The sequence below is a fragment of the Lissotriton helveticus genome, chromosome 8, assembly GCF_964261635.1.
Source record: "Lissotriton helveticus chromosome 8, aLisHel1.1, whole genome shotgun sequence".
NCBI lineage: Eukaryota > Metazoa > Chordata > Amphibia > Caudata > Salamandridae > Lissotriton > Lissotriton helveticus.
In genome coordinates, this window is record NC_136069.1 from 341,981,353 (window position 1) to 342,005,327 (window position 23,975).

The 23,975-nt window shown below is 42.7% G+C and overlaps 1 protein-coding gene across 3 annotated transcripts in view; it reads right to left on the reverse strand.

Annotated features, from left to right (window-relative positions):
- The window catches only part of FLT3 (fms related receptor tyrosine kinase 3), a 469,875-nt gene that overhangs the window by 284,492 nt on the left and 161,408 nt on the right, over window positions 1-23,975 (reverse strand). For all 3 annotated transcript variants that reach the window (XR_013599399.1, XM_078655995.1, XM_078655994.1), the window contains exon 2: window positions 6,853-6,974. Coding sequence is in view for 2 of the 3 variants with exons in the window: in XM_078655994.1 (XP_078512120.1) it covers window positions 6,853-6,974 (122 nt within the window). In the remaining variant the exon portion in view is untranslated. The remainder of the gene's footprint in view (window positions 1-6,852; window positions 6,975-23,975) is intronic.

Genomic DNA, 23,975 nt, shown 5'->3' on the forward strand with positions numbered 1-23,975 from the left:
AAGCTCTGAGTGATAAGCGCCAGCTGTCTTGGCAAGCAATCACAATGGCATATTGAGAATGTTTGTGGACTTGAGGGACCCCAGTAACAACATATGGTTGGACCATCATTGTCTCCTGAACATGATCGAGAGGCTGCAGCCTTGAAGGGGTCATCTGTGTTTATGACACCAGACATGCCATCAACACATCATTAGCTAGAAAGTCACATATATTCACATAACTTGACATCCTTTGTAACCCCAGAGGGAGCTTGTACAGAACGTTCTTCAGATTAGCATCAGGGTCTATTGTTTCTTCAGAGAGCGATGCATATTATACTCAACGGTGCGGTCGGTGTTGCATATTTCCAGGATAACATCGTAGTGCTTGGTGCCACTGAGTGTCACCAAGATGACATTGAAAAAAGGGGCTAAAAGAATAATGACTCTGAGGAGAGAAATATATTATCTAGAGTAACATTTCTTGAGATGGGGAGTCTATGCAGATTTTTGCATTGAAAGGGGATCCTGGATCCTGTTAAGAAACAACTACTAAAGACATTCTTGGGGGAAGCAGAATTCTGTGCCATGTTTCTGTCCCACTTTTCCGAGAATATATTGTCCTTTCATCATCTGTCAAAAAAGAATGATAAATGTGTATACTAAGGTTTATTCTCTGGATGCCCCTGTGATGGAAGCTCCCGTCAAGGGGAACTCAATCTATTATTCTTTTGCAGGTTTTATATTGAGGAAAGGAAAAATATATTTTTCCACTCAAGCTCACCCTCAACTTTAGCCAATGTCACCCTGCTCTTTATTATTTACAATCATTACTCGATCCACTAACTTGTTATTGTATAGCCTCGTTTTTACGTTGTGCTCTTAATACAAGAGAATGCCTTTTGTAATTTAATTACATAATTTTGCATTTTAATCATTTTATGATTCTATATTGCACATAGAATACTTTTTATGCCGTTCTTTTGTACTGGCAAAATAAAATGATTGATTGATTGATAAATGTGCTCGTGGTGAAGAATGAGTGACTGTGTTCAGTTAAATGAAGAATGACAGAGCAGGGGAAGGATTTAATACATGTCAGGAACCGAACGGCGTATGCAAGATGATATGAAATATGTGTAGTGCTGTTGGAATAAATAAATAAATACTAAATACAAAATAAATCAAAACTACTTGAAAACCATATTTAATGGCGCTATTGTATTTGTGTTGTACACATAATGGATAGTAAAAGAGCAATTGCCTGATTTAAATGTATTGGGTTTGACAAGAGGTGGTTTCTAGTTGTAGCTTCTCTTCTTTCCCCCTCCTCTTGAACCCTAAAGTAACCAGGGGGTGCCTTAGCTTTATAGCTGTTGGAAGAAAGGACATAAAGAAATAGTAACTTTTGCACAAAAGAACATTGTGGGGTACAGAATGCAGCTAATATGGGAGTTAGCATTTATGGTGCGCTAAATGTACTGAGAAGATCACACAGTGACAACTTAAACTCCAGAAATATTTCTATAAAATAGAGTACTTATGATACAGCTGATTTTTTTGTATACCAATCACTGATGCATGGGATGGAAAAGTGGCTGATAATAACAAGGAGGAAGAGTGTGCCATCAGCTAAGTTAGTGCTATACCCGGCTATACCCGGCAGAAGATTGGCAGAAAAGGAATAGAAGTGGTGTGTGGATGAGAACCCAGTGTTATCCACGATGAGCTGGTATATAAATGTGGGTTGGATCCAGCTAGGAAAGATGCTTATGGGTATATAGGGGGTTAATTGACAAAGGGTTGATTAGGTATTTTGAGTTAATTGTGGTGCCATTGGATTAAGAGGAAGAGTTCTTAAGATAGCCCATGAAAGACACATTGGCATGAGTCATGTGAATAAGCATGCACATGAGGACTTTTGGTGTCAACCTCTTGCCAGAGTGGTATAACATTTTGTTAGGGATTGTACAGTGTGTGATAAATCACAGGTCCAAATACCAAGTCCAATGAAACTGATAGATTCCCCCCCCCCCCCAAAAAAAATATTGCTGATCTCTTTCGGATTATTGGGTGTGATCTACCAAGTATGTCCTACAAGGATTTGGTTATCAAACATAGTACTTAATAATGTCAGGAGAGCCTGAAGGTTATGTGAAGTCATCTGAGGCTCAATAGATTAGTTGAGCTCTTAATAGAGTGATTAAAGTTCCACTGCAATTGGTTTGAGAAGAAGTTATGCCAGGACGCTTTTTATGGAAATACATTGTGGATGGTTTATACCAATATGCCAGCACCAGTGTGGCATCATTTGTACTTGGAAAGAGTGAATCGGGTATAGGCAGGTAAACATCGGCGAAAATCAGTGATATGAGATCTGTGCCTCCATGTCGCCCTGTCTCTCTCTCTCTCTCTCTCTCTCGCTGTCTTTCTCTCGCTACATATATATATATATATATCTATATATATATATATATATATATATATATATATATATATATAGATATATATATATATAGATAGATAGATAGATAGATAGATATAGATATAGATATAGATATAGATATAGATATAGATATAGATATAGATAGATATAGATAGATAGATAGATATATAGATTGATTTGTAAGAAGACTGAGAGAAAATGGAGAAGGGCTTATCTAGAGACGGACAGAAAGGAACTGAAACTAGCACAGGCCAGGTATAAGGAGTCTATAGCCAGGGCTAAAGCAGACTTTTATGCCAAATCTATTCTGCATGCCCTGAATAGCACGAAAGCACTTTGTAATATTGTTAGGGATCTCTCCCACCCAGCCTGCACAAGCATTAAGGTGGTTGCATCGCAGAATCTCTGTGATGTGATTGCCGTACATTTTGAAGAAAAAATCACTAAAATCGTTGGTGGTCTTCATTCCAATAATATCAACAATCAGGATGACATGACTGGGAAGCCAGGGGAAGGGCCCAGGGCAGATACTTGTCTGGAATACTTTCAAGCTCCTACAAAGGACCTTTTTAACAACTTAGCCCAAAGCATCACATAGGGGTCCCCTCTGGATCCTCTTCCACATAGAATCTGGAAAGTATTTGGGCAAGAAACCCTTCCTTGGCTGCGACTAATCTGCATCCAGTCCCTGGAAGAAGGAGTGGTTCCGGAGGCATGGAAGCAGGCAGTAGTTACTCCTTTGCTTAAAAACCCTCCCTAGACCCCACGATCCCGGCTAATTTTAGACCCATATCTCTCTTGCCATACCGATTAAAATCCTAGAGAAAATAGTTAGCAAGACTCTGTCATGCTACCTAGAGGATAATCATCTACTAGATAGGGATCAATTTGGCTTCCGCCCGGGCCACACTACTGAGACTGCCCTGGCTACCATAATGGACAATCTACGGATGCGTGCCGACAATGGAGATTCTACTGTTCAAGTGTTACTGGACATGTCTGCCACATTTGATACGGTGAGCCACACAGTACTCGTGGAAAGACTAAAAAATATAGGGGTAAAAGGACGAACCTTGCAGGGGCTACAATCCTATTTATCAGGCAGGCAACAGGCTGTGACTATGTCGCCGTTCGCGTCCAGTAAATCCCCAGTACATCACGGGGTACCGCAGGGATATGCGATAAGCCCCATCCTTTTTAATATCTACTTGCATCCTCTACTCTCCCTAATCAAGTCCTACAGAATCGACCTGGTAAACTATGCGGACGACATCCAATTTTAATTTTCCCCATTCAACAAACCACGAGCTTTGCCTGAGCCCCTTGTTGTACTGTTTTGTTTTGTAATGTACCTGTTTGGTTAAATAGGACACAGGCGTGTGTCCCACTTTATGTATCAATGTTTAAACTATTATCTATTTGTTTACAAGTAAATAACTGACCTCTGTCCGGCTGGATGAGTCCACTTTAATGTAGAACTGATTGAGTCTATATTAATTACTTGGTTTCCTATCGCAATCTTTCTAGAGACCGTTGTTGTTTAAAAAAAAATGATTGGGTATTGCAGCGCCGACCCGAGTAGGAGGAGACCCAATGATGAAGCAAGACACCTGCTTGTTGGGTGTGTGAGGGTCTTTTTCCAATAAGGAGGAATCCCTTCTCCTGTCCTTGTGAATACCCACACACTAGCGTTCATTTGTGAGATCACACACCTCCACCTGCATTTCTCGTTAGGAACTACATACCTTTTTGGTTACACACAAAGTAAATGTGTACAAATTTGCTAATGCAGAGACGCTGTGCATTGTATGTTGTATGCAGGTGGAAAAGAGGTAAATGCATTGGGTTTTGTGTTAAAGAGAGGTGTTCAGGAGGTACACAGGGAATTTATGTAGATTCCAGGAATTTTGAGGTGAGAATATGGGAGGTTCTGGGAATGGCGGTTTGGTTGTGGATGCTATATTTTGTTCCTCATAAAATACCTTCCTCCTAGAAGTAGGTCATTGCTTCTTTGCACAATGATGCTTTATATGAGGCAATGTAATCAAGCCACAATGGTCGTCGACCTTCTGCATAATCCCACAATTTGGGGTGTGCCATAACAGCATTGTTTTTCATACATGGAAAATATGCAAATTACCATGCCATGGTTTGTTTTTTATAAGTAGGCCAACATGGACACTGGCTTTATGCTAGTGCCAGTATCCAAGTGGAAATCATTGATGTCTGAGGCCCAGCACTTTATATGTAGTAACCTCCAGCAGTCCTATCACCCCACAGGCAGCTCGATGACATTTAAAGACAGCCAACAGATGGTTCATACATACAATGTGACATTTATTTAAATATGTAGCTGGTAGTTTTGTTGTTCTTTTGGGCTTATGATTACCCTTTCAAGTCACCCTTCTCTTTGGTGAGTCGTTTTTTATTGAATCTTTCTGAATATGGTTAAGAGAGATGACTTACCGCTTTGGCAATACAAAGGATTCAATTTAATGTTTTGATATGGATGTATTTCTATATTCTAAAATACATGTAAATAATATTTGTATGCTCAATGGGGTGTTTCTTTTCACATCACAATGAACGTAGAGTCATAGTACAAATGTAGTCATAATTTCAATTTGGCGAGCAACAGCAGTGACCAACTGGATAGGATTATGTGTAATGCTGAAGCAATGCATGCTCAATATTCCCTCCGACCCGACATTTCACATGCAAAAATTAGGTAAAATGTGGGATTAAAAAATGAGGCAGCAATGCTCTCTCTGCAATTCTCTTTCTCACTATTCTCTTACTTGCCCTGTGCTCTTTCCCTCTCTCTAAAATGAAGCTGTTGCTCTACCTTTCTTTCTATCTACCTCTACTTCTTTATATCTGGTTATCTCACCCAGCAAAGGCTCTTCCACTAAGGTGGAGGAGCGCTGCTCCACTGCTCTGGGAGCAGGTTAAAAAGGAAAACTAAATTATAATAACGGGTGTTATTATCATTTTAGATTTCCTTCCTGCTTAGGTGCGAGGGGTGGGGCAGGGCGGGGCTGACCAGAGCCGAGACCAGGGGGAGGAGTGTTAAGCACACCATAATTAATAACTCTAGCATACATGAGCTTACAGCTGTTTTATCCCCTATTGTTTATGTATATGGATCTTCTCCCCACAACTGAGCTAGTGTTATTATTCGTAAAATCATGAATGTTCTCCAAGATGGTATATTAACGGCTCTATGTAAATCATTTTTATTCTGCTTTTATTCTTTATTCTTATTGTTAAATATTTTATACTTGTGATCTAGCATGTTGTACATTTTAGTATATGATGGAATTTTATGGTTTATATTATGAATTTTTAGATTTTTATCGACGTATAATGTCTTTAATGATTTGACAATCGAAATAAAGACCAATTGACTTGAATTTACTTGTTAAGCACACCATAAAGTGCGCAGGAACGTTTGGCCGTCTGTCTGGGACCAGCCAAACAGTCCTGCGCACTTTGCATGTTCCCCATCAGGCTGCATTGCACAGCCGGGTGGGGAACATGCACAGCCTTCCTGTGCCCGTCTGAGCGCCGAACCACTGCACTCAGACCAATCACAACACTGTTGTAAGGCAGCGTTGTCATTGGCCAGCTGATTCTGGGAGGCTGTGTGCTTCCTGGTGCGGCACGGAGAAGACAACGGGGGAAAGATGGTGGCTGGCGGTACACAGGTAAGTTCTTTTATTTTATTTTTTATGCGCCACTCCGCTTCACCCCGCCCACCACCTCCGTTCAGTAGCAGCATCTTCCTTTTCCTTAGATCTCTCCCTACTTCACATTTATCTCTCTGCCTCCCTTCTTCCTGTAATTCATCTCTCTCCCTTTACCGTTCTCTTTGCCTCTCTCTTTCCTTCTCATGTCTCAGGCCCTCTCCCATTTTTCTTCCACAGCAGCACATAAAAAGAGGAGAGGAGGGATAAGGCAAGGAATGGAAAGTAATCTTCATATTTCACCAGATTAAATTATTAAAATCTCAGGAGCAGTGGTTTTATTTTTCCTGTTGCAGCAACAATGTCATGTTTGGAAGGTGGGGTGGTTACTTGTTTATGAATATCTAGCAATTACAGCCACAATTCATGCGCTGTGTGCATATGTCTTATTTTAGTATTATGCACCCTTACTACATCTTTCATACATTGAGAGAACCAGGCTAGTTAGACACTGAATTTCAGGTAACATAATGTTGCAAGTCAAACAAATTCTAGATCAGAGTGCATACAGAAAGGACTTTATCAATGCTTGTTTAAGTTTCTTTCCATTTTGTTTGGCTGACAGACTGCCTCGCAACTTGTGCTTTCAGCTGTATTTGCATGCCCAGGTTTTTAAAAATGTCATCTATATTATTGGTATGTGTCCCACTTGCATATATTTTAAAATCTGAATTGGTTTACCTTAGGAACGCCTGTTACTTCCCGTTGCCTTAAATGACTGTAACCCTGATTTGATAAAATGCACCGGACCATGGATTCATTTCTGTTTCCCTCAACATCTGAAGACAGGGTTATAATTGCCGCTGGAGGACAAACCAAAATTAGACATTTGTGAGTCATAACGCCTCTGTAGTTTTTTTAAGAACATTGACATTCCACAAATTATGAAGTCAAATTTTAGGCTGCTTTGGACTGCATACCATATGAATACGTTTTGTTAGAAACTATGGTTTTAGCAACATTTCCCATATGCAGAATTTAAGAGGTTACACTATAAACCATTTGTGAGCAATTTATCGCTTGATTCTTGAAAAGATATATGCAGCAGATGTTACTATTCATCAAGTCAACAATATTCAAATCATTTACGCCAAGTATACTAAAGGATGAGTCAATACACTGAAATTTGAGCACCTGTGATCTTGAGAATCCAGCAACAAACATCTGTAGTCAGCAGTGGCTGGCAGGGAAGGAGGGTGGAGGGGCTACGGGGGGCAGTGGGGTGGCGGGGGTCCAAAAAAATACTACTTACCTCTTCCGCCAGCTGGGCCTCACCTCCGCTTCTCTAGCGAATCCCGGAACCAGGAAGCAGCCAGGCTCCCCATAACCAATCACAACGCTGCAATGCAGCATTGTGATTGGCTCCCCTAAGCGAATCACAATGCTGCAATGCAGCGTTGTGATTGGCCTGATCGCCGTGGATCGTCACTGAGATGGGGACTGAGGGCCTTGGCATGTTCCACACTAGGCTGTGCAATGCAGGGCCAAGACGGTCAGCCAAGCATTCATGCACACTTGGAGTTTGCAAACCACTCCTCCCCCTGTGCCTCCAGCCCCGTCCTAATCGAGCCCCAAAGCTGCAAAAAATAAAATGATAAAAACAGTGTTATTATCATTTTATTTTCCCTGCTCAAAGAGAAGTGGGTGGACGCTCCTCTGCATCAGCGGATGAGCTGCCCCTGTCAGTAGTGAAGGCCTATCTTACCAGCTCTAACTCTCTAAAGAGCCATTTTACACTCCCTGATAACACCCTGGCAACACTCCACAAAGATTCCTGGAATTTCTGCAACACTATATCCAGGCCATACCTTCATGGGCCTTTCCCGAAGCAATGTTTCAAGAACAACGAAAGACCCAATTTACAAACGCCCACTTGTCAAAGTCAAGCATCCATTTCTGTAAGCTTATGCCTACACATGAAGTAGATTTCTGATGTATAAGAGATTCTCTAAAAATCACAGACTATTTCTGAAAATCGGTAACAGTACTATATTTTCCAGGAGTACTCCCATGTCAATAATTTAGGCACACAGAGCTTACACCAGTTGAAAAAGTCAAGCATGAAGATAACCTCGGCACTCTAATCATTTCAATAGTGTTTCGTAGATAGTTCACAAATCAATTTCGACAAGCAGAAAACAATTTTTGACTTGTTGTTCAACTTAATATAAATATGGAACATACAAGTTTAGCTGTGTACTAGAAAGCAAAGAATTTCCATAACATTATATTTCACAAATGGAGGGCACAAATTAATAATCCTCCTATAGGACGTTGGACCGGCAGCCGACACGTGTTTTGTTACAAAGTAACTTTTTCAAGGCTTAAATGAATATTGAATGTGGCTCAGAAGTATTTGGATTCACTGAAAGTGTGTGCAGTCACTTCCGTTCCGGGAAATAGATATCAAACAGACTAATAGACAAAAGGTTATCTTTTAATTGGAAGACTTTGAACACGTATGGAATACTACCAACGCCCTACAAGAGGATTATTGATTTGTGCCCTCCATTTGTGAAATATAATGTTATCGAAATTCTTTGCTTTCTAGTACACAGCTAAACTTGTATGTTCCATATTTATATTAAATTGAACAAGTCGAAAATTGTTTTCTGCTTGTCGTAACTGATTTGTGTACTATCTATGAAACAATATTGAAATGTTTAGAGTGCCATGGTTATCTTCATGTTTGACATTTACACCGGGTTCTTTTAGGACCACAGTGGATTGACACCTTAGGTAGTGCGGTGTAGGCTTCTAACCTTGAGGGGCACCAATACTATAAATTTCACATTGAATGCATACAAAGAATGATGTGCTACCAGTGAGACCACCGCTACCGTTTGTAAATATTGTACCAGTTGAAAAAGTCTACATCAGTAAATGACATAGATATGTGTTTTTTCTCCCAACAGGGAAATATGTTTCCCTCTAACCAAACACATTCCACTAGAGCCATGTGAGGTCTCCCTTCCCCTTTCTGCTGTCTAAGGCGCTTACTCCTGACATTCACAAAATAGCTTTCTGTGTGTTTCAAAGGTGGGAAGCTACCTGCAAAAAAGTTGTGAATACCCAAAAACATATGACTAGAGAGAGCCACCCTCAACTGGAAATCTGACATTATTGCCTCTACATTTACGAGAATGGAAAATTCACCATACTGGTGAAATTTATGTCAATATAATTCCAACAACCTTGATTCTGCGAATCAGAATGTGGGATAGCTCAATATCGTAATATAACTAGTTTAGTCATCAGGCAAACTACCCTTCATTTTCTTTATTTCTGAAAAGTACCACCCAAATGTGTTCCTCTGAAGAGAATATATCCTAAAACCTCCAATCTGTAACCCGTGTGCCCCATTGCTTGGTATGTTCAGACAGATCTTGTGCCATGCCCTTGCATTAGCATTCTCTAGTACACAGGTGTTACGTTGTTTTACTCAAGCATGCCCAGGGTTCATGTTGTTACCTGACTGCAACTGTCAAGCGAGTACCTCATATTTACTCCCTTTACAGCCATATATGTCATATTTTTTTAAAAAGCCTGTGCCACTGGGATACATTGGGACTAGCATGACTGACTAGTTTAATTTCCCACCAAAGAGAAATCTCTAAGATTCACGCTGGATTCAGTCTCATTAGCTGCATGTGACTGCCTTAGCAAAGTCTGAAGCTTCCCAAATTCTACCTCAATGCAATCAGTGGCATAACAAAACTTGAGGGGCTCCCCTAACAATACGTGCAGGGGGGCACCTAAGCTCCGGACCTAGGGGCTGATTATGATGGCGGTTTTCCCGCATCCTCCGGGCCGGCGGAAGCCACCGCCGGCCCGGAGGATGCGGGAAAACCGCAGCGGACTGAAAAAGACCCCCGCCAGATTAGGATGGCTGGGGGATCGTTTTTCAGTCCGCAGCTTTTCCGCCGCGGTCGCCTCCCGTCTGCGTCGGAAAAGCACTAACATGGCTGGCGGTGTCTATCAGACACCGCCAGCCATATTAGGATGTCTGGAGTAACATGCCTTTACACAGCGGCATTTCCGGCGTGCAAAGGCATACGGTTTTTTGTTTGGGGGCCCGTTGCGGGCCCCCAGGGGTGAAGGGGGGTGGGGGGTACCTATGGTACCCCCCTGCATTTGCGTGCACAAAGCGGCAGGCATCGGGCGGTGCCTGCCGCTTTGTGCATGCAAATGCACAACTTACATTTTTAACATTGCGGCGGGTGTCTGGCACCATAGCGAGGAGCAGATAACTCACTCGAATGAAGCAAAGAGACAGTGATGTCGCCAGGATAAGTGCGTATTCTGGGATAGTAGCGTCCTCGGAATGGGCACACCACCTCTCCGCAAGATATACACCGATACGCCTCCCTAGGTATCATAGGGCCAAGTTAGATACCTGGTAATCAGCTCCTCGCTATGGTCCCAGACACCCTGCTCCCTGACTGAGCGCCCGAGTCTCTCCTTCAGCGTACGAAGTATGGAATGTATGGAATGCAATACTCTTTGGACCTAGACCGTGTGTCCCTCTCTGACGATTATTGTTTTAGTTGTGGATATGGATGACCGCCATTTCAACGCGCTTAAATTACCAGCCCTGGGTTTACGCTTCGAAGCCTTGCGGGCCTCCACTGCAATATATATCCAACTTGAAGCATCGTAGGAAGCATCGTTTATTTGTGTCTAATGATATGCTTCGCCAGCCCCGATTTAGACTAGGACACATTCTTAAAATTGGGTCTTCGGATCTCGTGAGACCGTGCTGATCACTGTATTTATGATATGCGCCCTGATGAAGGCACTGTGCCGAAACGCGCGTCGGCGCTTTCCCTGGTTGTTTGACGTTATGTTGTCCTTATCTGAGTTTGCATGTTTGTATTGGTTTGGGAATGAGTCAGTGGTTGATTGAATGAGTGATTGAACTGTGTGCCATTTCCTAGTGCCTTCTGTGCTCCTGGGCTGTGGCTGTGCTTTTAATGTATCTTTCAGATTAAATGAATTTTTTTATATATAAATGAGGTAATTAAATGAATTTTGTATTGACTTCAACTATGTAAATCTGATATATCTTTTTATGAGAATAAAAACAAAAATATAATCAAAAATTTGAAATATATTTAGCTGTTCTGTGGGCGTCTTTTGCTGAGTATTGGAACTTTTGTCCCTTATGCTCATTGGGAACTCCCTTTCCATGTTGTTCGATAATTATTTTGCCCTGGTGGGTTGTTCCACCTCCCTTTATCCTGTTAAGGTTTCAGGGTCCCTCTTTTCGTTTTTGCATCATTCGGCAATAGAAACCTTCAGTATCAGCTTTCATAAATTATTTTCATTTGTGGACCCTGTCTTTGCTTGAGCATTTGCAGAAGGCCTGTAGTCTCATTATTATCATTTTATAACTTAAGGAATGCTAAAAGGGGAAATTGATATCTTTATAGTTCAATCACCGTGTTTCCTGGGGATTTTTGAACCACCTTAACGACAACAATATTGCTTGTGAGGTGTCAGTTACTAATGTGAGGACATGCTGCAGGTAAGTTCTAGAAAATTTCATCCAATCTAAACAATTTTGTGATTCACTTGAAAAGAGCTTTTGATTATTTCAATACATTTCATAAGCAGGTTTCTGAAGCAGTACTAGCACTCACCTTGAACAATTCATTGAAAACTATGGGGCATATTACCAAGAGTGGTGATAGGCAATTATCCCCGGTTTAGCGGCTGTTTTTGGCCGCTAAGCGGTGATAATTCTATCGCTCTATTAGCAAGCTGTCGCTAACTGATGTTAGCGACACCTTTTAGGTGACAGAGCGCGGTTTGGGGCCCGCTTTGCATGTCAGCGATATTTATCGCTAATGACATGCAAAGTGGGCGTACCCAACCTGTTAGCGACTGAAAGCAGTCGCTAACGTCGCTATCGCCTATTAGCAAGGCAGGCGTAGCGATGGAAATATTCCCGCTATCGCCAAAAACCAACGCCTGCTCAGACCAGTTCTTAGCCATGTTATCCAATGGGAGGTGGATAACATGGCTAAGAGCATTTCGTCGCTCGCTTATGGCTGTGCGTGCCACCTGCAATGGCTAGCTTATTGGCTGGCAGGTCGCAATTTACATGAGCTGAACATGACGGAGGGTGATAGGAATCGGGGGATTATACATCGCTTGTTACTACCAGGGGCCAGAACACCGGCATCGACTCCACCCCTGCTTAAACTGGCTCTTACATACTGGAAGAGAGCTATCAGATATACCAATAGAAGTTCGAGCTATGCACCCTCGATACCACTGCTGGGCATCCCGCTGGGGACAGACTACTGCCATACGAGGAATTCACCAGGCTCCATAACACACCGAGGGCACTCTTTCTGCAACATGCACAACTGACTCACTACATAGGCACCCACTGGCTGGAGAGTGGAGAGGAGCCTGCCACCAACACATTGATTACTATGCAATACCTCATGGGGGAGGGTAGTCACTTGACTAAATGGCTGACTGCCGGAATACGGGAGGGTAGGGCTGACCCCCTACAGCCCCTGAAACTGCGCTGGGAGGTGGATCTGGGAAAGGCACTGAGTGACAAGGAATGGGACATGGTACTGAGACTGCCACGAAAAGTGTCCCGAAACCCTAGGTTTAAATTTATACAGTTGATGATTGTACATAGGGCATATTTGACTCCCCACAAGATACACACGATGTTCCCGGCAGCGGTTGATAATTGTCCCAGATGCCAGCTGGAGGATGCAGGTTTGATGCACATGTTTTGGGAGTGCCCTAAGCTGGGACACTACTGGGGTACAATACACCGCATCTTGAATGACGTAGCGCCAGATAGACCTTACACATCCGCTTCTTATTGTATGCTGGGGATAGGACACAAGGAGAAAAAGAGAAGTGTGGGATCCAGATTTGTGGATATGGCGCTGCTGCTAGGGAAGAGGTCAGTGGCGATGAGGTGGAAATCGGCCAGACCGCCGGAGATAGAGACCTGGAGTGGGGAGGTGATCAGATGGGGCAAAGCTGAGGGACAGGAACTCTGCAGGGAAGAACGCAGAGGCCTCAGGAAACATCCCATTTCATTGGAATGGAATGCCCTACTTCTAGCATTAGAACAAGGCGTAAAAGACCAGGGGGACTAGTCTGAACATATCAACCTTCGCAGGGGGACACCACACACGGCCGAACATACCCGAGAACCGAGCTGCAGACCCACAGGAAACCAAATGTTGAATCTATATGGTGTAAACACGGGGCCAGGTACTCCCGATAGATACCGACTGTAACATAGCCATTGTACCAAAACCATCGAAATACTGCTATGTGGATTGAGTAAGTGCTGGGAGAGGGGGGGAGGGGGGAGGGTGTTAGGGAGTTAAGGGATGTTACTACTCATAGAAAACAGAAAATGATAATATTGAATTGTATGCTGAGATATATGTCACGATGTGAAGATACATGACACGATTAGCTGAAAATGTGCAGTGACTTACCTTGCAAATAAAGAAATTTTCAACAAAAAAAAGAGCATTTCGTCGCTAATGCGTGAATATCGCTGTATTCTCAGCGATATTCACGCATTTCACCACTATCGCTGGATATTTTAGCACAATGGAGAAAAACGTTGCTAATAGCATGTTTTCTCCGCCAGTAGCGGTCGGCAGTAGGTGTTTCTGTAGGGCAGTGACGTGGGCAGGGGGAGGGGCAGGGTGGGGGGTAGTAATGTATGGATTACCGAGTTTTACAGGTAAGTAAACATTTAAATAAATAAAACGAATTTCGTTGCGCGCACTGCATTACATTTGGTGATGTAGTGCGCGCAACTAAATTCGTTTTATTTATTTAAATGTTTACTTACCTGTAAAACTCCGTAATCCACACATTATTACCCCCCGCCCACGTCACCGCCCTACAGAAACACCTACTGCCAACCGCTACTGTTCTCCGCTAACATATCCAGCGATAGGCAGCGATAAAAAAATCGTCGCTAAGCCTATTTAGCAACAATTATCTCGACTTGTTGGTAATTTGCCCCTTTGTTTCTCAATCTCACGTTCATATATCCGTTTTTGGAAAACCACGAACCCAAAGCTGGTAAAGTATGTTTTACAAAGTGCAGAAATACACTTTTTCTGTGAGAATAACACCCATCCAATGCCTCTAGTGATACGATTTTCTCATAAATACACCACAATTAGTACAGTATATTTATAGTTTTGTTCTGAAATATAATGAAGTAAAATTGAAATACTTTGAATCCACATAAATCCCAACTTTTAGCATGACTGAATAGACAGTGCAGTTTTATCTACTTTTTAAAGTCATTAACGTTAAACGATTTATGCAGCTACTTCTTGCTTAAAAATAGAAAAATGCTTTTTTAAAGAATATATGATTTTTCAACTAATACAAGTTCCACGCATGGCATTACCACGCGAATTTTACATCGCAAGTGGCTTTACCACGCTGGAATTGACAACGAAGGATTGTACCACGGTAGGAACGTCTTACCTGCACGTCTTTCTCCTGCAGCCCCTTACTTCCATCTACCATGGAAACAAGCGTCAAAACACGTCTTCTAAAATAAATAAAGGACTGTTTTTTTTTACGTACACTGCACGTCTTTGAGGGAGGGTCATTCCTTTTTCTTCATCAATACCACAGAGCGTTTTTTTTTTATCTAACTCGCTCGCTCGTTATTTTTTGGGGGGGAGACCCCCCCAGCCCCCCCAGCCCACGTCTTCTAAAATAAATAAAGGACTGTTTTTTTTTACGTACACTGCACGTCTTTGAGGGAGGGTCATTCCTTTTTCTTCATCAATACCACAGAGCGTTTTTTTTTTTATCTAACTCGCTCGCTCGCTTGTTATTTTTTGGGGGGGAGACCCCCCCAGCCCCCCCAGCCCACGTCTTCTAAAATAAATAAAGGACTGTTTTTTTTTACGTACACTGCACGTCTTTGAGGGAGGGTCATTCCTTTTTCTTCATCAATACCACAGAGCGTTTTTTTTTTTATCTAACTCGCTCGCTCGCTTGTTATTTTTTGGGGGGGAGACCCCCCCAGCCCCCCCAGCCCCCTCCCAACCCTCCCCCAGCCCCCCCATCACGACTGGACGGAATACCACGTCTCCCCCCAAGCCACGCTGAACGTTTTTTCGTGGTCAAGACGGTCGTTGAAGGCTCCCTCGTTGAAGAGACGTTTGCGGGGTAAGTGGATCGTTTAAAACGTCAATCGTGGAAAAGACATCGTTGTAAATGATGTTTCCCTTTTTAAACCTCTACGACTGCGAAATACATAAACCATAATTATGGAAGCAGCCCCCACCAACATGAAATGTTTCACACCTCTGTGGCCTTTGGTCATGAATTAGGATGTTTGTGGTAAACAAACAGGAAATATTGTGGTGAATTAAGTTTTCATATGACTGTTCAAACAGGTAATGAAACACATTTACATCTTAAAAGCAGAGCCACAACCCTTAGTCACACACTTGTTCGTGTGACTGGTTGGGACAGAAACCTGTTTTTCCCTGGGAAACAATAATTTGCTAGCTCTATACTTTTTAAAAAATGTGTCTGTGTGAGTTCCACTGCACACATTCAGATATTACATGTATTGGTACCTTTTACAACGAACTAATGCTCGTTTGTTAAAACTGCACAGCTCATATCCAGCCACACATTTCAAAAAATAAACACCCAGATGCATCAAGAACCTATTTTGCTATTCCTTAAAAGCGAAAAATAACGATTCGCTATTAAGGAATAGCAAAATGCAATGCATGAAGAAACCACTAAAAAAATAGCAATTTCTTAAAATTCCTTATTTGCGAGTCGCAATTAAGGAATACCTCCCCATTCATTCCTATGGGCATACAGCCTGATTCATGTAGCTAAAAGCGCTCGCAAAAGGGCCAGATTCTGAGAATCTGGCCCTTTGCGAGTGCGATTTTTGCATTTGGTATTCATCATCCCAAATGCAAAAATCGCTATTTAAGAATTCGCATATTTGCGAGGAATGGCATTTAAGGAATCTCTATTAGAGATTCCTCAAATGCTATTCATGACACATCAAGAAATTGCGATTTAGCACTTTTGGGGCCGCTATTTACCGAGAGGTCAGACCTCTCGGTAAATAGCAAAAACTCAGAGAAATGCTTTTAAAAGCATTTTTCTAAGTTGCATGTTGCACACACACATGTCCTTTGGACATGTGTGTGCGCAACACCTGTTCAAATGTGCTTTTTAGGGGTGCTACAGGGTGTCCTTTGGACACCCCTGGCACCCTTAAAATCGCTATCTTATTTGCGAGTAGCAAATTGCTACTCGCAATTAAGGGATACTCCCCATTCATTCCTATGGGCCTCTTGGCCCATAGGAATGAATGGGGAGTTTTTGCGAGTAGCAAATTGCTACTCGCAAATAAAGAACATGTAGGAATCGCTATTTAATTAGCAATTCCTACATGAATGCCGTTTTGCGAGTCCTCAATAGCGAGTCGCTATGATTCGCTATTAGGGCCACGCAAAACGGCCTGTACATTAATCAGGCTGAAAATTCGCTAATTAAGAATTCGCACATTTGGGAAGAATTGAATTTAAGGAATCTCTATTTGAGATTCCTTAAATGCAATTCATGAACAGGCAGATGCATCAAAGAAAATACCGGGAGCAAACGGCCAGATTCTCAGAATCTGGCCGTTTGCTCCCGGTATTTCTGCATTTGGGATGCATCATCCCAAATGCAGAAATCGCAATTTAAGGAATCTCTAAATAGCGATTCCTTATTTTGCTCTTGCATTTAAGGAATCCCAAAATGAGATTCCTTAAATGCAATGCATGAAACCCAAAAAAATAGTGAATTCGCTGATAGGGGGAGCAAATTACCATGAAGTTGAACTTGGTGGTAAATTGCTAAAACTTTGAAAAATGCACTTTTGTGCATTTTTCAAAGTTACATGTTGCGCACACACATGCCCTTAGGGCATGTGTCTGTGTAACATTTGTGCACAGGTCCATTTCAGGGGTGCAACAGGGTGTCCTTTGGACACCCTGGCACCCTTGAAATAGCGGAACATTGGCGATTCGGTAATAGCTAATCGCTAATAAGGAATGTGTTGGAAGTAAAGAAGTACAGAAGGAGTAGGACACAGGTTTCAATAACGACTTCTTTATTTGGCCATCCACTCTCCTCACTGGAGATTCTTACCAACATTCTATAATAAGCTTCACTAAGGACAGTACCAACGTGCATCAAAGAACGGGGGTGTATGGAATGAACCAACTGGTTGTAACACATCTCCCTTCCTTATAATGAGTACGACACAATATGTGGACAGGAACTACTAACAACATAAAAGTTCCAAAAATATATTGGCATGGTCCTGCAAGGAAAAGGTTATGGCTGCACTTTTACAATGTGGTCAAAACTCCACCATTGACCATTATCAAACTGTACAACATTTTTTAGCACTTTAACAATCTTACTGGGGGAATAGAACTTGCTGATGTCAGATCCTAACTTGATGTTCCTTCTGGCTTGCGCCGTGTCCCCCACTTCCCACTTTTGAGACTTCACACCATGTTTTTTATCGTACCACTGTTTGTACATAGCTTGATGTTGTTTGACTTTCTCACCTGCCTCCTCCCAATCTACCTCCCTGACATCACCCCCTTTTAACCAACAGGGGTTAAACTTGGTACTAGGCTCCCTTCCACGTAAAGACACGAAAGGAGAGACCCCAGTAATTTTATTGGGCGCCGTGTGATCGGCCCACAGACATTCTCTTAAACAATTATCAACATCTTGTCCATTGACCACAGCTAGCTGGATATTCTCTTTGATGACCCTGTTAACTCTCTCCACCATGCCATTTGCTTTGGGACAGTAGAGAGCAGTGGTCTCGTGTTTAATTCCAGAGATCTCTAGAAAACTCTGCATTTCCTCAGAGGTGAATTGCACCCCGTTGTCAGTAACTAATGTGGAAGGCAACCCTTCTTCACAAAACACTTCTTTCAAGAATTGTACTACTGCTCTGGTGTTGACGTTGTGCACAAATTTTTGTTTCACCCAGTGAGAGGTGTAGTCAACCAAAACCAACATGAATTTTTTTTGTACACCTAACATTTGCATTGGACCAATGATGTCTAAAGCCAATTTGATCCAAGGCTTGGTCGGGACATCTACTGGAGAAAGAGGCGCTTTGTGTATAGTTTTAGACTTGTCACTCTTGGCACAAGCTCCACATTCTTTCACAGCTTCCTCAGCCATGCTGTCCATTTTGGGAAACCAGAAATTCATTCTCACTCTAGCTTTGGTGGCACTACGCCCAAGGTGGCCTTCGTGCGCCAGATCGATGACTCTCTTCCGCAATTCCCTGGGTGGAATTATTCTGTTATTCCGGTACACTTTTCCTCCAATGGTACTTAATTCGTTCCGTACTTCCCAGAATTCTTCCAGTTCCTCACCCACATCTCTTTTCTTATTCGGCCATCCACCTTTGATCTGCTCCATTAACACTTTGAGTTCTTTGTCATTTCTCATATTGTCGTCCCACTCTTTCTCAGTGATGGCAGGAAAATTCGTCATCATTATAGGGCTGTCTAGAGCCTCCTCAGGTCCTTCTTCCTCAGGCAGCGGTGATCTCGAGAGGAAATCAGCAATAGTATTCTCTTTGCCTGGCACATGTTCAACCTTGAAATTATAGTGTTCTAATCCTAGAATCCACCTGCTGATACGTGGGGTACAGTTTTCCAGGCCTCTCACTGAAAATACATATATAAGAGGCTTGTGATCCGTTCGTATTGTGAACCTCATCCCCCATAGAAAAAATTTAAAATGTCTGACCGCCCAAAAACATGCCAGGGCCTCTCGTTCAATTACAGAATAGTTCTTCTCCGGGGAAGAAAGGCTCCTGGACGCATAGGCAATCACTTTTTCTTCACTCCCATCCTTCTGCACTAAAGTGGCACCCAACCCATAGTTAGATGCATCTGTTGCAAGAATGGTTTTTTTTGTAGGGTCAAAAGTACCAAGTGCTGGTGAGTTGACTAGATCTTCCTTTAATGCGTTAGCTACAGCCTCTTGTTCTTCACTCCAGACAAAATCCTTGTTTTTTTTTAACATTTCTCTCATTGGTTCACACTTTGTTGCGAAATTGTCCACATACTTCGACATGTATTCCATGAGGCCTAAGAAAGATTTAAGTTCTTCTTTATTTCGTGGACTCGGAGCTTCCTTCACAGCACGAATTAAACTCCCTTTTGGTCTGAAACCTTGTTCAGTAATGGAATGACCCAAGTATTCAACTTGTTTCACCTTGATCCTGCACTTTTCTTTTTTTACCGTAAGCCCTGCATCCATGAGTTTCCTGAACACCTGCCTTAGGACACTATCATGTTCTTCAGAGTCTTTGCCATAAACTAAAATGTCATCTTGGAAGCACATGGTGTGCTCTACTCCTTCAAGGATCTTCTGCATGGCTCTTTGGAAAATGGCTGCTGCTGATGCCAGCCCAAACGGCATTCTTTTGAACATGAAGGCTCCGAACGGCGTAATAAACGCCGTGAGTGGCCTAGAATCCGGATGTAATTCAATCTGGTGGTACGCCATGGACAAATCAATAACACTGAAATATTTAGCAGGACCCATGGTACTTAGCATCTCATTTATAACTGGCAAAGGATATCTCTCCACCCAGATACAGTCATTTAAGCTGCGCAAATCCACACAGAGGCGGATCCCTTCCCCATTGGATTTGGCCGCAAGGACAATAGGGGCCAACCACTCAGAACAACTCACTGGCTGAATTATATCCAAATCACACAGCTTGCGCAACTCATTTTCTAGTGGTTCTTTCAATTTGAGGGGTACAGTGCGCAGACCATGCACCACGGGTTTGGCGGTAGATTTCAGCTTGATCCTATGCTGGAAGTTGTGCAGACAACCTAGCTCCTCTTTGAAGAGTGGATAGAACTCATCACAAATCTTTTCACTTCCTGGAAAATTTGCAGTAAGCAAGACTTGTTCTGGACTATTGGGGTCTAAAATGATTCCCAACTCTTTCTGGTGAACCCACCCCAACAGATTTGAACCAGACTTGACTACATATATTGTCCCATAAGTTTTCCTATCTTTAAATTGAATCCGCACTTCCTTCATTCCTAGCATGGGTATATTGCCCTTATTGTAACCAGAAGGGGAAATATCAGGGTTCTTAAGGTCAGTCATCTTATTACCCTCCATGGAAACAAAATCATCCTTATTAATCAAGGTGAAAGGAGAACAAGAATCAGCAAACATTTCAATGCATTGATCATCAATTAATACATCACATTTAGGGTAAATGAAATTTACAGTGTCATCAATATCCTTTACTTGCAAAATAAACTTCTCTATTTTCTGTTCAATACATTTTACTTCTCTATTTGTACCCCTTTCAGTTCCTCTTTCATTTTCTTTTGTGTGTAACTCGCCATCACGGCACACCCTGGCAAAATGCCCTCTTCTATTGCATTTCTTGCAAGTGACATATCTTGCAGGGCACTGGAAATAGGTGGCAAAATGGTTGTTACTACCGCACCGGTAACATTTAGGGCCTTTTTCTCTGTGCTCTATTTTTGTATTCGCATTTTCTTTATACTTTATTTTGTAAACATCTAAACTCTCTTCAGTATCATTTATGGTAGCTACTACTTCCCTTTCAGGTCTCATTTCTTTGACGCATCTTGCAGTATGTTCCACTGACTTAGCTATTTCAACAGCTTCCCTCAACCCTGGATTCTTAGCTAATAACTTCTCTTGGATGCGTGGATTATTAGTACATCTCACCAATTGGTCTCTTATTAAGGAGTCAGTAAGATCCCCAAATTCGCATAATTGGGTCAGTCCCCACAAAACTGCAATATAATTTTGTACTGACTCTTGCTTCCCTTGACATCTTTTAAAGAATTTATGACGCTCCAGGACTACATTGATCCTATCCCCAAAATGTTTCTCTAATTTCTCCATAGTCTGCACGAACACATCTACTTCTCCCACTGCATTAGCATCCTGTTCAGGTACAGGTAAATTCTCATATACTTTACGCCCTTGCACACCCAGATTGTGGAGTAATATATGTTGTTTCCTAATAGAGTTGAACCTTTGCCCCCCAATTGCTATGAGGTAAGACTCAAAAAGTTTCACCCATTCCTTCCAGCTTATCTCAGGTTCTCCTATGTCATTTAAAAAAGGAGGAGGTTGATTCATGCTTGCAGCTGCCATGGTGATAAGACAGTTTACTACAATCTAGTACTTATGTTGGAAATACACTCTGGAAAACAAAATTCAACACATGGATATGAATCAGCCCCCTGTAATTACCAAAAAAGCAGTAAATAGCACGATATCAAGGCCTGCAAATAAAGGATATAATCAATAAAGAGCAATCTTCCAATGTCAAACACTTCCAGTGAGCTCTTACTGTAAACCAGTTCCACGTAGACTCTCCTTCCTGTCCCAGTTCTGAGGCATACAGTCTGAACACGCAGTGTTGAACTGAAGGGAAAAATAGAAATAATGACTAGCTTGCAAACACGGGCCCTTAATACGTTATTCCCTTTATCCAGGCAAGGAAAATAACTAATGAACAGGGCCAAGGAAACACACTGTTATGACCAGGAAAAGCAGGCGGACTTGAAACTGACTGGAACTGTCAGATAACACTGAAACCGCCGAGAGGCTGAGACACTAATCAGGCGGTGAATGTTACTGGACTGCTGCGAGGCTGGAACACTGCTTTCCTCCCTCAGGAAAAGGCGGGTTACATTCACTGAGGCGCTGCGGGGCTGGAACACTACCCCCTCGGCGCAGCTTCCTCACGCACCCTGCCGGAAAGCTGACAGATGGTACACTAATCAGGCGGTGAAAATTACTGGACTGCTGCGAGGCTGGAACACTGCTTTCCTCACACAGGAAAGAGGCGGGTTGCATACACTGGGGCGCTGCGGGGCTGGGACACCACCACCTCGGCGCAGTTCCTCACGCACCCTGCCGGAAACGCTGACAGAAATTATCTCTGACGGACCCCGGGCAAATTCACTGGTTAACTGCGGGGCCCCTGTCAGGTTCACAGGTTCACTGCGGAGCTGAGATACCACCGCTTCAGCACAGCTCCCCACACGCTCTCGCCAGACCTGACACGATCTCCACAGGCTACAGCCTATGCGTGGCGCGGGGCAGAGGGGTTCACTCACCGGCCATAGACAGCTGCCCGGACAAAGAATAAACGGAAGCCACAGACGGACTCCCTTCATAAACAGGGGCAGAGACCAGAAATTTCCCTCAGGCACCTGACACGATAAACGGATATCTTCTTCACCAAGTAAGTTCTCTGAGGTGCCGACCGTCGTGGTTCTCAGCGCTTCCTTCTAAATGTTCTTACTTGTCAGTTGTTTCGATGCCACGCAAATATGTTCACTATCTTCAAATCTTTAGTAGGGAACGCTACCGTGGGGAGAGAGTACTTAAAGGGGAGATGGCCACAACTGCCCCCTGCGCAGGATCGTCGCCAGTGTTGGAAGTAAAGAAGTACAGAAGGAGTAGGACACAGGTTTCAATAACGACTTCTTTATTTGTTGAAGAAAGTGGTACTCGCACAGCAGGGTATTCCTTGAAAATGAAGACTTGTAAAGAGTTTTCGTGTGCAGGAGGGTGGAAAACACTGTCTAGCCTTGCAGTGTGTCAATGGACATAGTAGAAGAAGCTCTCCCGCCTAGGGAGAGAACAACCCAACGCACTACTTTCAAAGGACCAAAGGTCTGATTCATTACTTCAACTGTGAGGATATTCGTACTCAAGATGAAAGAATGTTCAAATGTGTGATTTATTCATATCCATATCAGGATTTCAATATAGATGGTACATGTCAATAATCTGTATTCCACACGTATGTTCGGGTGTGTTATCACATCACACAACCCAATGCATTTCGGGCATGGCCCGTCGTCAGGGGAATTACTTCGTGTGAATGTAACAGCGGGACTCCGAAGAGTTCCACGAGGGCGTTCACCTCGTGGAACTCTTCGGAGTCCCGCTGTTACATTCACACGAAGTAATTCCCCTGACGACGGGCCATGCCCGAAATGCATTGGGTTGTGTGATGTGATAACACACCCGAACATACGTGTGGAATACAGATTATTGACATGTACCATCTATATTGAAATCCTGATATGGATATGAATAAATCACACATTTGAACATTCTTTCATCTTGAGTACGAATATCCTCACAGTTGAAGTAATGAATCAGACCTTTGGTCCTTTGAAAGTAGTGCGTTGGGTTGTTCTCTCCCTAGGCGGGAGAGCTTCTTCGACTTCTTTATTTGGCCATCCACTCTCCTCACTGGAGATTCTTACCAACATTCTATAATAAGCTTCACTAAGGACAGTACCAACGTGCATCAAAGAACGGGGGTGTATGGAATGAACCAACTGGTTGTAACAGAATGGCTTTCCGATTCATTCCTATGGGCCTGGCCCATAGGATTGAATGGGAAAGCCATTCCTTATTAGCGATTAGCTATTACTGAATCGCTAATAAGGAATGTTTAGGAATCGCTAATAACATTGCGATTCCTACATGCATCCCGTTTTGCGAGTCTTTAATAGCGATTCCTTAAAATTCGCTATTAAGGACTCGCAAAACATAACTTTGATGCATCTGCCAGGAAGCATTTTAAAATTGCGAAAATGCAATTTTGGGCCGCTATTTACCGAGAGGTCAGACCTCTCGGTAAATAGCAAAAACTGAGAAAAATGCTTTTAAAA